Source organism: Oncorhynchus clarkii, chromosome 26 (genome assembly GCF_045791955.1).
Source record: "Oncorhynchus clarkii lewisi isolate Uvic-CL-2024 chromosome 26, UVic_Ocla_1.0, whole genome shotgun sequence".
In the NCBI taxonomy this organism is placed as follows: domain Eukaryota; kingdom Metazoa; phylum Chordata; class Actinopteri; order Salmoniformes; family Salmonidae; genus Oncorhynchus; species Oncorhynchus clarkii.
Window position 1 is genome coordinate 47,575,963 of NC_092172.1, and position 15,000 is coordinate 47,590,962.

General features: G+C 43.1%; 1 protein-coding gene across 1 annotated transcript in view; it reads right to left on the reverse strand.

Moving 5' to 3' along the window:
• Positions 1-13,365, reverse strand: part of LOC139384930 (Krueppel-like factor 13) — a 54,474-nt gene extending 41,109 nt beyond the window's left edge. Inside the window, exon 1 of the mRNA XM_071129840.1 lies at positions 12,543-13,365. Coding sequence (XP_070985941.1) covers positions 12,543-12,990 — 448 coding nt within the window. The 5' untranslated portion in view covers positions 12,991-13,365. The remainder of the gene's footprint in view (positions 1-12,542) is intronic.
• Between the last annotated feature and the right edge of the window lie 1,635 nt (positions 13,366-15,000).

A 15,000-nucleotide genomic window follows, 5' to 3' on the forward strand; every position in this document is an offset into this window, starting at 1 on the left:
AGATCCTGAAAGGGAAGGGGAGGGTTGCTGTGTCGTCGTTAAATTCTTAACTGACACCTCGAGTGTCTAAGTACCGAAGCCCTGCGCTCCGGGGTTGTTGTGACTGTCTCTTACAGCAGACACACCGTGAAGCTACTCAGACACTCATTATTACGTTGAGCACTTATCAGCAGACAGTCTGCTGCTATTCCATTGGCTCTCAGCTGTGTTCCGTGACTGGAGGGCACATAGAACAGAAGGCTGTCAACTCCCTGCACCCTTTTTCTTTCAAGTTCATTACAATTATTTAAGTGCAGAAGAAAACCACACAAATATATATATATGTATGATGATCTCTTGATTACAATTTATTTTATTTTATACATTTGGACACTAATTAGTATAGCGATGTTAACCAATTCACTGCAACGTTTACATTTCAAGTTCGGTCAGGTTCTTACGAGTCAAAATACATTTTGAAGTCTAATGTCAACGAAGTCAATAAAGGTAAATAGACACAAACCAGCTTTCATTGACATTTGACACACACAAAAAAAAAAAGCTTTTAAAAAAGATAGGGAGTTCCTAGTACTTAAACGGCTTCACGCTAAGAGGGAACTCCCTGTTCTCTCTGCTCTGCTGCTACACACTGGAGTGATGTGAAAGGTCCTGAGAGAGAGAGAGAGAGAGAGAGAGAGAGAGAGAGAGAGAGAGATAGAGGGACAGAGAGAGAGAGAGAGACAGAGAGAGAGAGAGAGAGAGAGAGAGAAGCAGAAAAAAAGAGAGAGAGAAGCAGAAAGAGAGAGAGAGAGAGAGAGAGAGAGAGACAGAGAGAGAGAGAGAGACAGAGAGAGAGAGACAGAGAGAGAGAGAGAGAGAGAGAGAGAGAGAGGGACAGAGAGAGAGAGAGAGAGAGACAGAGAGAGAGAGAGAGAGAAGCAGAAAAAAAGAGAGAGAGAAGCAGAAAGAGAGAGAGAGAGAGAGAGAGAGAGAGAGAGAGAGCTACTTCGGGGACAAACTGTGTTGGCTGAGCCAGAGCTGAACTCAAATGACCCACATTCTCTGATTACCCAACGAGAGGAGAGCGAGACGGAAAACATTATCTGACCGAGCCAGTTGCAGCGCTGAGCCAGGAGAGAGAGAGAGTATGGGGGAGAAAGAGACCTAAATAGTGAGTGTGTGTGAGAGAGAGAGAGAGAGAGAGAGCGAGAGAGAGAGAGAGAGAGAGAGAGAGAGAGAGAGAGAGAGAGGTAACCAACAACTGGAAACTGTTGCTTTCACTTCCATGTGCCATAATTTCTCTGTGTACTTAAACACCTGTGTGAACACTGAGCCAAACACAACATGTGTTGAACGTTCCCAACTGCACACTGGACAGAATGACAGAGAGAGAATTGAGAGAGAGATACAGACATGTCGGCTTCAGCTTAGCAGCTATAACATTGACAAAGACCAACTGACACTTTCTTTCTTCACCCGAAAGGTCAGGTTCAAACTTCACCGGGATAAATGTCATCCATGAGCTACTTCATGAACAGAACCTATAAAGCCTCACAGAGGGGCATTATATAAAACACTGTCCCTATTTTCCTGAGGTAAAGTGGGGGTAGTTGTATAGACTACCTGAGGTAAAGTGGAGGAGGTAGTTGTATAGACTACCTGAGGTAAAGTGGAGGAGGTAGTTGTGTAGACTACCTGAGGTAAAGTGGAGGAGGTAGTTGTATAGACTACCTGAGGTAAAGTGGAGGTGGTAGTTGTGTAGACTACCTGAGGTAAAGTGGAGGAGGTAGTTGTATAGACTACCTGAGGTAAAGTGGAGGATGTGGTTGTATTTACTAAGACTACCTGAGGTAAAGTGGAGGAGGTAGTTGTATTTACTAAGACTACCTGAGGTAAAGTGGAGGAGGTAGTTGTATAGACTACCTGAGATAAAGTGGAGGAGGTAGTTGTATTTACTAAGACTACATGAGGTAAAGTGGAGGAGGTAGTTGTATAGACTACCTGAGGTAAAGTGGAGGAGGTAGTTGTATAGACTACCTGAGGTAAAGTGGAGGAGGTAGTTGTATAGACTACCTGAGGTAAAGTGGAGGGGGTAGTTGTATAGACTACCTGAGGTAAAGTGGAGGAGGTGGTTGTATAGACTACATGAGGTAAAGTGGAGGAGGTAGTTGTATAGACTACCTGAGGTAAAGTGGAGGAGGTAGTTGTATAGACTACCTGAGGTAAAGTGGAGGAGGTGGTTGTATAGACTACCTGAGGTAAAGTGGAGGAGGTAGTTGTATAGACTACCTGAGGTAAAGTGGAGGAGGTGGTTGTATAGACTACCTGAGGTAAAGTGGAGGAGGTAGTTGTATAGACTACCTGAGGTAAAGTGGAGGAGGTAGTTGTGTAGACTACCTGAGGTAACGTGGAGGAGGTAGTTGTATAGACTACCTGAGGTAAAGTGGAGGAGGTAGTTGTGTAGACTACCTAAGGTAAAGTGGAGGAGGTAGTTGTGTAGACTACCTGAGGTAAAGTGGAGGAGGTGGTTGTATAGACTACCTGAGGTAAAGTGGAGGAGGTAGTTGTGTAGACTACCTGAGGTAAAGTGGAGGAGGTAGTTGTGTAGACTACCTGAGGTAAAGTGGAGGAGGTAGTTGTGTAGACTACCTGAGGTAAAGTGGAGGAGGTGGTTGTATTTACTAAGACTACCTGAGGTAAAGTGGAGGAGGTAGTTGTATAGACTACCTGAGGTAAAGTGGAGGAGGTAGTTGTATAGACTACCTGAGGTAAAGTGGAGGAGGTAGTTGTATAGACTACCTGAGGTAAAGTGGAGGAGGTGGTTGTATAGACTACCTGAGGTAAAGTGGAGGAGGTAGTTGTATAGACTACCTGAGGTAAAGTGGAGGAGGTAGTTGTATAGACTACCTGAGGTAAAGTGGAGGAGGTAGTTGTGTAGACTACCTAAGGTAAAGTGGATGAGGTAGTTGTGTAGACTACCTGAGGTAAAGTGGAGGAGGTAGTTGTGTAGACTACCTGAGGTAAAGTGGAGGAGGTGGTTGTATAGACTACCTGAGGTAAAGTGGAGGAGGTAGTTGTGTAGACTACCTGAGGTAAAGTGGATGAGGTAGTTGTGTAGACTACCTGAGGTAAAGTGGAGGAGGTAGTTGTGTAGACTACCTGAGGTAAAGTGGAGGAGGTAGTTGTGTAGACTACCTGAGGTAAAGTGGAGGAGGTAGTTGTGTAGACTCCCTGAGGTAAAGTGGAGGAGGTAGTTGTGTAGACTACCTGAGGTAAAGTGGAGGAGGTGGTTGTATAGACTACCTGAGGTAAAGTGGAGGAGGTAGTTGTGTAGACTACCCGAGAGAGTGATGTAATGAGGAAGAATAGAAGCTCTTTTCAAAGAAGAGAATATGTCCCAAATTGCACCCTATTCCTTATATAGTGCACTACTTTTGGGCTTCTCCCCACAGGGTATTGGTCAAAAGTAGTGCACTATAATGGAAATAGGGAGCCATTTGGGATGCAGATGGATGGCGTGTGTTTCAACAACAGCAGGAAATACCACACACACACACACACACACACACACACACACACACCAGACAGTGCTCTGTTCCGAGATCTGCTGTTCCCATCTGGGCCGCTGTCACAGAAACCTAACACAACACAACATCCACTAACCTCAGACCAACGCAGCACACGTATCTGACGTAACCCATGGCACACACACACGCACACATCCACGCACACACACGCGCACGCGCACGCACACACGCACCCACAGACACGCGCACGCACGCACACACACACACACACACATGCACACCGGCACGCACACACACACGTGTGCGCACGCACACACGCACCCACAGACACGCGCAGGCAGACTACAATACGTTGCCACAAATCGCTCAACTTCTCTTGTTTACTTGAAGCGAAACGAGATCTAACCCTGTTGCCAACACATAATTTAAACTCTATAGTCTGAAGAACTCCTCAGAGACAACGAGCACAGTTAATAAAGAACGAAGAGGCAAAAGTCTAACCATTAATGGTAAATATAAAGCCCTGTGTGCAGACACCCACCGGGATACGGCAGAGTTCCCCACTGAGTGCAACGTCTCGTCCATCTAGTCAGGCAGCCGGTGTCTTCACAGCCACTGGTGACCATAGCAACGAAATAAACAAACACTACGTGCGAAAGGTGACTCGCTATAGCGCCGCAGGCGTGCATTAAAAACATATTTACCTGAACGTGCAACAGAAATGATGAATCCAAAAAATAGATTAGAAAACAATGATTTATAGAATCTGCTGACTCACACATATTATGCACACACACACCCACACCCACACTCACACACACTCACACACATACACACACACACACACTCACACACATACACACTCACACACATACACACAAACACACCCACACACACACACTGACCCTGTATATAGTATGGAATTAACTGACCCTGTATATAGTATGGTATTAACTGACCCTGTATATAGTATGGTATTAACTGACCCTGTATATAGTATTAACTGACCTTGTATATAGTATGGTATTAACTGACCCTGTATATAGTATTAACTGACCCTGTATATAGTATGGTATTAACTGACCCTGTATATAGTATGGTATTAACTGACCCTGTATATAGTATGGTATTAACTGACCATGTATATAGTATGGTATTAACTGACCCTGTATATAGTATGGTATTAACTGACCCTGTATATAGTATGGTATTAACTGACCCTGTATATATTATGGTACTAACTGACCCTGTATATAGTATGGTACTAACTGACCCTGTATATAGTGACCCTGTATATAGTATGGTATTAACTGACCCTGTATATAGTATGGTACTAACTGACCCTGTATATAGTATGGTATTAACTGACCCTGTATATAGTATGGTACTAACTGACCCTGTATATAGTATGGTATTAACTGACCCTGTATATAGTATGGTATTAACTGACCCTGTATATAGTATGGTATTAACTGACCCTGTATATAGTATGGTATTAACTGACCCTGTATATAGTATGGTATTAACTGACCCTGTATATAGTATGGTATTAACTGACCCTGTATATAGTATGGTATTAACTGACCCTGTATATAGTATGGTATTAACTGACCCTGTATATAGTATGGTATTAACTGACCCTGTATATAGTATGGTACTAACTGACCCTGTATATAGCATTTCACTGTACCTGTGCAGGTGACATCAAATTAAAACCCTGAAACATGAAACCTATTGTTAAACGTGTCTGTGTAAACGGCTAGCTGTTAGCCAGCTAGCTAAAGAGGACAAAGGCCGTACGGAGCTGACGTATCGCCCCCAACAGGCTGCGTCGTCTCCCGTGATTGGTCAACGATGACCCCACTGCTTCATGAATAGGACAGGTTTCTATTTTCTCAGCCTCACTTGAGTGGCAGTCATCGGCACGAGCACCGCCCCGACCGCTCTGCCTGGATAGAATTTCACCCCCCCCCCCCCCCCCCCCCCCAAACCACGTCTAGTCTTCATTGAAAATGAATGGGCCCCCGCCCCCCCCTTAAGGACCAGTCTCTCTTCTCCACACGTAGAACACTAGCTCAGCACAGCAGTCTAGACAAAATGGCTGATTGTCCCCGTGTTGTGGGTGCAGCGTCGTCTCACTAGAATAACAAAGTGAGTGGAAGGAGGATTATATTTCAGGAGTTCACACCCAAACTCACAGAATATGAATGTTGTTCATAAAAGTGCTATGTTCGGGATTTTGACTGCAGGTCTAGACTCACTTGATATTCAGGACCAAGGTCAGGAGAATTTCTGCTCAGGAGATCCTTACCTTATAGTATTGTTCAGATGTGTAGATGGGGTTAGGGTTAGAGGGGAGTATCAGAGATGTGTGGATGGGGTTAGGGTTAGAGGGGAGTTTTAGAGATGTGTAGATGGATGGGGTTAGAGGGCATGGGGGTAGGGTTAGTGGGGATGGGGGTAGGGTTAGAGGGGATGGGGGTAGGGTTAGATGGGATGGGGTAGGGTAGGGTAGGGTTAGAGGGGATGGGGGTAGGGTTAGAGGGGATGGGGGTAGGGTTAGTGGGGATGGGGGTAGGGTTAGGGTTAGAGGGGATGGGGGTAGGGTTAGATGGGATGGGGGTATGGTTAGATGGGATGGGGTAGGGTTAGGGTTAGAGGGGATGGGGTAGGGTTAGAGGGGATGGGGGTAGGGTTAGGGTTAGAGGGGATGGGGTAGGGTTAGGGTTAGAGGGGATGGAGGTAGGGTTAGAGGGGATGGGGTAGGGTTAGAGGGGATGGGGGTAAGGTTAGAGGGGATGGGGTAGGGTTAGAGGGGATGGGGGTAGGGTTAGATGGGAAGGGGGTAGGGTTAGATGGGATGGGGGTAGGTTTAGATGGGATGGGGTAGGGTAGGGTTAGAGGGGATGGGGGTAGGGTTAGAGGGGATGGGGGTAGGGTTAGATGGGATGGGGGTAGGTTTAGATGGGATGGGGTAGGGTAGGGTTAGAGGGGATGGGGGTAGGGTTAGAGGGGATGGGGGTAGGGTTAGAGGGGATGGGGGTAGGGTTAGATGGGATGGGGGTAGGTTTAGATGGGGTGGGGTAGGGTAGGGTTAGAGGGGATGGGGGTAGGGTTAGAGGGGAAGGGGGTAGGGTTAGATGGGATGGGGGTAGGGTTAGTAGTCGAGTACAGAACATCTGCATCATTCGGTCACCGTCCAGAGACACCAAACGAATCACTTGTATCGATCTATCTAGGAACGTATCTGTTGCAAATCCTAGCGTAACGTTCACGGAGCATCTGTCTTCTGTAGTTGTAATCTACAAAGGCTTCTGAAAGTCTAGGAAGGCTTTGATCATCAAAGATAAAGTCCTTGTAGAGACGTGTTACATGTAAAAACGAAAAGAGCCAACAGGCCGACCCCTTCCAGCTGTGAGCCTGATGAATTATTGCATAACAGCTCATTTCATTCACCAATATAATAATATGTCTATATAATATCTGTATAGTGTTTCTGTGGGCTGTCAGTGTTACGCTGTCTATGTCCAATATAATAATATGTCTATATAATATCTGTATAGTGTATTGTTTCTGTGGGCTGTCAGTGTTACGCTGTCTATGTCCAATATAATAATATGTCTATATAATATCTGTATAGTGTATTGTTTCTGTGGGCTGTCAGTGTTACGCTGTCTATGTCCAATATAATAATATGTCTATATAATATCTGTATAGTGTATTGTTTCTGTGGGCTGTCAGTGTTACGCTGTCTATGTCCAATATAATAATATGTCTATATAATATCTGTATAGTGTATTGTTTCTGTGGGCTGTCAGTGTTACGCTGTCTATGTCCAATATAATAATATGTCTATATAATATCTGTATATTGTATTGTTTCTGTGGGCTGTCAGTGTTACGCTGTCTATGTCCAATATAATAATATGTCTATATAATATCTGTATAGTGTATTGTTTCTGTGGGCTGTCAGTGTTACGCTGTCTATGACTGAGTTCCAAATAGCATCCTGTGTTTTTTTATAGTGCATATCCCTATGGGCCCTGGTCAAAAGTAGTGCACTAAATAGGGAATAGGGAGACATTTGGGACGCAGGCTAAGACTATTCAGGGCTCCTAGACTAGTTATGGGGTCAGGGGATGGGCATCTCTGATACTCCCCTCTAACCCCATCCATCTACACATCTCTGATACTCCCCTCTAACCCTAACCCTATGCATCTACACATCTCTGATACTCCCCTCTAACCCTTACCCCATCTAATTATCTCTGGTACTGCCCTCTAACCCTAACCCTCTAACCCTAACCCCATCTACACATCTCTGGTACTGCCCTCTAACCCTAACCCTCTAACCCTAACCCCATCTACACATCTCTGGTACTGCCCTCTAACCCTAACCCTCTAACCCTAACCCCATCTACACCTCTCTGGTACTGCCCTCTAACCCTAACCCTCTAACCCTAACCCCATCTACACATCTCGGATACTGACCTCTAACCCTAACCCTCTAACCCTAACCCCATCTACTCCCCTCTAACCCTAACCCTCTAACCCTAACCCCATCTACACATCTCTGGTACTGCCCTCTAACCCTAACCCTCTAACCCTAACCCCATCTACACATCTCTGGTACTGCCCTCTAACCCTAACCCTCTAACCCTAACCCCATCTACACATCTCGGATACTGACCTCTAACCCTAACCCTCTAACCCTAACCCCATCTACACATCTCTGATACTCCCCTCTAACCCTAACCCTCTAACCCTAACCCCATCTACTCCCCTCTAACCCTAACCCCATCTACAGATCTCTGATACTCTCCCTTAATACCGCCTCATAAAATTAAGTGCTTAGTAAAAAATAGATAAAAGTAACAAAAATTAAAGAGCAGCAGTAAAAATAACAATATGGAGACTATATACAGGGTATTACGGTACAGAGTCAATGTGGAGACTATATACAGGGTAATACGGTACAGAGTCAATGTGGAGGCTATATACAGGGTATTACGGTACAGAGTCAATGTGGAGGCTATATACAGGGTATTACGGTACAGAGTCAATGTGGAGGCTATATACAGGGTATTACGGTACAGAGTCAACGTGGAGGCTATATACAGGGTATTACGGTACAGAGTCAATGTGGAGACTATATACAGGGTATTACGGTACAGAGTCAATGTGGAGGCTATATACAGGGTATTACGGTACAGAGTCAATGTGGAGGCTATATACAGGGTATTACGGAACAGAGTCAATGTGGAGGCTATATACAGGGTATTACGGTACCGAGTCAATATGGAGACTATATACAGGGTATTACGGTACCGAGTCAATGTGGAGGCTATATACAGGGTATTACTGAACAGAGTCAAAATGGAGACTATATACAGGGTATTACGGTACAGAGTCAAAGTGGAGACTATATACAGGGTATTACGGTACAGAGTCAATATGGAGGCTATATACAGGCTGTTACGGTACAGAGTCAATGTGGAGGCTATATACAGGGTATTACGGTACAGAGTCAAAGTGGAGACTATATACAGGGTATTACGGTACAGAGTCAATATGGAGGCTATATACAGGCTGTTACGGTACAGAGTCAATATGGAGACTATATACAGGGTATTACGGTACCGAGTCAATATGGAGACTATATACAGGGTATTACGGTACCGAGTCAATGTGGAGGCTATATACAGGGTATTACGGAACAGAGTCAAAATGGAGACTATATACAGGGTATTACGGTACAGAGTCAAAGTGGAGACTATATACAGGGTATTACGGTACAGAGTCAATATGGAGGCTATATACAGGCTGTTACGGTACAGAGTCAATGTGGAGGCTATATACAGGGTATTACGGTACAGAGTCAAAGTGGAGACTATATACAGGGTATTACGGTACAGAGTCAATATGGAGGCTATATACAGGCTGTTACGGTACAGAGTCAATGTGGAGGCTATATACAGGGTATTACGGTACAGAGTCAAAGTGGAGACTATATACAGGGTATTACGGTACAGAGTCAATATGGAGGCTATATACAGGCTGTTACGGTACAGAGTCAATGTGGAGGCTATATACAGGGTATTACGGTACAGAGTCATCTGTGTTGGGAGGGGTGGGGGGGGGGGGGTTGTGTGTGGGGAGGGGGGGGGCGTTGTGTGTGGGGAGGGGTGGGGGGGGTTGTGTGTGGGAAGGGGTGGGGGGGGGGGTTGTGTTTGGGGAGGGGTGGGGGGGGTGTGTGTGGGGAGGGGTGGGGGGGGGGGTTGTGTGTGGGGAGGGGTGGGGGGCGTTGTGTGTGGGGAGGGGTGGGGGGGTTGTGTGTGGGGAGGGGTGGGGGGGGGGGTTGTGTGTGGGGAGGGGTAGGGGGGGGGGTTGTGTGTGGGGAGGGGTGGAGTAGTTATTTCGTCATTATTTTGTATGTGTACTGTAGTGGCCATTAGGTCTCGGTTGATAGTAAATATGAAACATTTAACATTACTGTAACCTGGGTCCGTAGGTAGAAAACATAGATACAGAGGACAGGTCTGATTTAAATGGGACAACATGATTACATTGCACTGAAAACTCACCAAACTTTTCCTGAAGTATTTACCTGTTAGAAAGCATTTGAATACCAAACTCACAAAAAATATATTTACACAATTACACACACTTACCATAACATGTGCAAATTGTGATGGAAATTGTGATGGTAATTGTGCTGGTAATTGTGATGGTAATTGTGATAGTAATTGAGATGGTAATTGAGATGGTAATTGTGATGGTAATTGTGATGGTAATTGTGCTGGTAATTGTGCTGGTAATTGTGATGGTAATTGTGATAGTAATTGAGATGGTAATTGAGATGGTAATTGTGATGGTAATTGTGATGGTAATTGTGATGGTAATTGTGATGGTAATTGTGCTGGTAATTGTGATGGTAATTGTGATAGTAATTGTGATAGTAATTGTGATGGTAATTGTGATGGTAATTGTGATGGTAATAGTGCTGGTAATTGTGATAGTAATTGTGATGGTAATTGTGATGGTAATTGTGATGGTAATTGTGATGGTAATTGTGCTGGTAATTGTGATGGTAATTGTGATAGTAATAGTGCTGGTAATTGTGATAGTAATTGTGATGGTAATTGTGATGGTAATTGTGATAGTAATTGTGATGGTAATTGTGATAGTAATGGTGATGGTAATTGTGATAGTAATTGTGATGGAAATTGTGATGGTAATTGTGATAGTAATTGTGATGGTAATTGTGATGGTAATTGTGATAGTAATTGTGATGGTACTTGTGATAGTAATTGTGATAGTATTTGTGATGGTAGCTTTTTTGAAGAACAGAGAAGAAAAGATGCTGAAGCCTCACACACGTGATATCATTGAAAAGCCCAGAATGTACCTGTCAAAGGTACAACAAGTCCCAACACAGTGGCGTGTATGGCCTCTGGGACACGGAGAAAAACAACATGACCATTAGAGAGGACAACAATGAACTGCTGGGTCTCAGAAAGCTATAGGATGGCAGATCGAGGACATTATGTTCTCCATCTAATGACATGAAGCATCTTATCCTATGGGAAACACTCCCTGTGTCTGAGCTCTGGCACACTGCTTTATCACGTGGTAATAACATGGATTACGCTTGTGGAGTTTATATGTCCCACCTAATGATATGATATGAAGCATCTTATGGGGAACACTCATCTGTGTCTGAGCTCTGCTAGCTGAGTCTGTTGCTGGACAGATTGGCTGTAAGGCAGGCAGAGTGTGTGTCTGGGGCTGGGCCTGGAGCCGAGAGAGAGACTGAGAGAGAGAAACAGAAACAGAGAGAAAGAGAGAGAGAGAGAGGGAGAGAGAGACTGAGACAGAGAGAGAGAGAGAGACTGAGAGAGAGAGAGAGAGAGAGAGAGAGAGAGAGAGACAGACAGACTGAGGGAGAGAGAGGTAGAGACAGACTGAGAGAGAGAGAGAGAGAGAGAGAGAGAGAGAGAGAGAGAGAGAGAGAGAGAGAGAGAGAGAGAGAGAGAGAGACTGATGTTGCCAGGGAAGGGGTTGTCACTAGTTACCAAAAGCACAAAGTGAAAAATTGGCTATATTTTTGAAAATTCATGAAAACAAAAATAGCTTTTTTTTGTCTTAATTCAAGGTTAGGGTTAAAATCCGATTTTAAGAAGATAAATTGCAGAAATAGGCGCGGTTTTTCCATAATTATGACTTTGTGGCTGTGGTAACTAGTGAAGAAAGAGTGAAGGGGGTGTGGTACATCCTCCCACAGCAAAACAAAGAGCTTAGAGTCACACTTACCATCTCTCTCTCTCTCTCCCACTCTTTCTCTCTTTACCCTCTCTGTCTATCTCTCTCTCTCTCTTTCTCTCCCTCCATCCATCCTTTCCTATTGGATTTATAGTTTACAGTAAAGAAATTGATTTGACTTTCTCAGAAACGTTTTCTGATAAAAGTCTAATCGTTTTGTTGTTGTTGTTATGTGCACCGTGTTTCTTGTGTTTTTCTATCAACTGAAACAAAGCCCATAGTGGTATAGTTGAGTTGTATGAATCCCATTTCGCTGCACCTGCTGTTCTACATCAGCCATACAGCAGGTCATTGAGTTGAGTGTTTTCTCCACGCGCTCAACTTCTCCACGCGCCAGTAAATACAGACAAGGCTACAGTGTAACGCAGCTCTCTCATTCACTGCAGCTCTTAACATTGTTTCAGAGAGGATTGTTTACAGGGTTAAGTGTATATTAACAGAATAGTTAGATCATGTGGGGTTTTTTTTTTAAAGCGTTTTATATGTGCAAACGGGTCAATAGAATAGTTGAGGTGAGCGACCGTATGTGTGACACGTGGTGCATTGCATCAATGCGTTGGCTCACATCCAATTTAGGGTCACTATTCGTCCCTATTCACACCCAGTTCTTCACAATACTAGGCTACTAGTGAAACTGAACAAAATAAATAATGGGGAGTTTAACATCACTATAAATAATGTATTTTGAATGTAAATTGTTTTAAAGGGAACTGACCTGTGTGTGTCCTTAGGTGCGCTTTGAGGTGGGACGACTTCCCGTAAACTTTTTCACAACCTGAATAATGACATTTGTGCTTTTTCTGCGGCGATTCTGGTTCGGATCGACCTCTGACACGTTTACTGCCTCTTTGTGTGAGGTCGGCGGCGGGGCTGACGAGGATAGGTGTGGCAGTATTCCCATCCTCTGTGACTGGAGCTGGCGATACGCACCCTTCTGGTATTTTTGCCTGCTCGGCAATATCGCTAGTGGTCGTGGGTGCCTGCTGGTTAAAATCCGCTAGAATCCTCGCCACCACGAAAAGAGAGGAGTTGTCTTTGACCATGTCCTCTCCATCGTTCCTTGGACAGCAGGCTGGCTCTGTTTTGAACTCTCTGTTCTCTTTAGGGTGAACGACAGCCCGACTGGACATAGACACAAGGCACTCAGCGGCGAAATGATCCATATCCCTTCAAACGGAACACCGATGCGTCGTTGGTGACATTCAAATATAACAACTATGTTCTGGAATAAAGGATTTCGGTCAGGTTTGATCCCTTTATGTGATTATGGAGGTAGCTTTGGTCTCAGTATGCTATCAATAGGAAACAACTCACATCATACATGTTACCGGCTTCTCCATGGAATCGCCATCCTAGATCCCCAAAATAAAATCTAAACGTAAACACGTCGAGTATGAATCCCTTTCCGGTCTTTGGAAATTACACAGTTATGAAATGATGATAACTTTTCTTTCTTTCTGTAGCCAAATGAACATACTCCATCCCAGTGATATTTCCCTAGTTGTCTCCTGCATTGTGACAGGTCAATGTGCCGAGTCGACTAGAAGCTGTTTCCATGCTGGGGGCGTGCCCAACTTCATGCATAAAAAGGGGTGTGTCGTCTTGCAGCTGCTTATCCATTGGATACCGATGCGTTCCAGAGCGCCAGAATCGTGACCTCGTTAAAAACAAAGTTAGATCGGGACATGATGTACTATACAGAGAGACAGTGCTGTGGACTGTTGTATCTGCGATAAAGAGCCCTCCTCTCTCTCTCTCTCTGTCTCTCTCTCTCTCTCTGTCTCTCTCTCTCTCTCTCTCTCTCTCTCTCTCTCTCTCTCTCTCTCTCTCTCTCTCTCTCTCTCTCTTATCTTCTAGAGAAAAAAAACGTCTCAGTGCAAGAGGAATAAGAGATACTATACTGTATGTAAAGTAGGCTATGCAATAAATATGTTATGAAGGCACTATTGTAGTCTATAATGTGTAATATATTACTGTCTTAGTGTAGTCCATAATGTGTAATATATTACTGTCTTATTGTAGTCCATAATGTAATATATTACTGCCTTAGTGTAGTCCATAATGTGTAATATATTACTGTCTTAGTGTAGTCCATAATGTAATATATTACTGTCTTAGTGTAGTCCATAATGTAATATATTACTGTCTTAGTGTAGTCCATAATGTGTAATATATTACTGTCTTAGTGTAGTCCATAATGTAATATATTACTGTCTTAGTGTAGTCCATAATGTGTAATATATTACTGTCTTAGTGTAGTCCATAATGTAATATATTACTGTCTTAGTGTAGTCCATAATGTGTAATATATTACTGTCTTAGTGTAGTCTATAATGTGTAATATATTACTGTCTTAGTGTAGTCCATAATGTAATATATTACTGTCTTAGTGTAGTCCATAATGTAATATATTACTGTCTTAGTGTAGTCCATAATGTAATATATTACTGTCTTAGTGTAGTCCATAATGTAATATATTACTGTCTTAGTGTAGTCCATAATGTGTAATATATTACTGTCTTAGTGTAGTCCATAATGTAATATATTACTGTCTTAGTGTAGTCCATAATGTAATATATTACTGTCTTAGTGTAGTCCATAATGTAATATATTACTGTCTTAGTGTAGTCCATAATGTAATATATTACTGTCTTAGTGTAGTCCATAATGTAATATATTACTGTCTTAGTGTAGTCCATAATGTAATATATTACTGTCTTAGTGTAGTCCATAATGTGTAATATATTACTATCTTAGTGTAGTCTATAATGTGTAATATATTACTGTCTTAGTGTAGTCCATAATGTGTAATATATTACTGTCTTATTGTAGTCCATAATGTAATATATTACTGTCTTAGTGTAGTCCATAATGTGTAATATATTACTGTCTTAGTGTAGTCCATAATGTAATATATTACTGTCTTAGTGTAGTCCATAATGTAATATATTACTGTCTTAGTGTAGTCCATAATGTGTAATATATTACTGTCTTAGTGTAGTCCATAATGTAATATATTACTGTCTTAGTGTAGTCCATAATGTGTAATATATTACTGTCTTAGTGTAGTCCATAATGTAATATATTACTGTCTTAGTGTAGTCCATAATGTGTAATATATTACTGTCTTAGTGTAGTCTATAATGTGTAATATATTACTGTCTTAGTGTAGT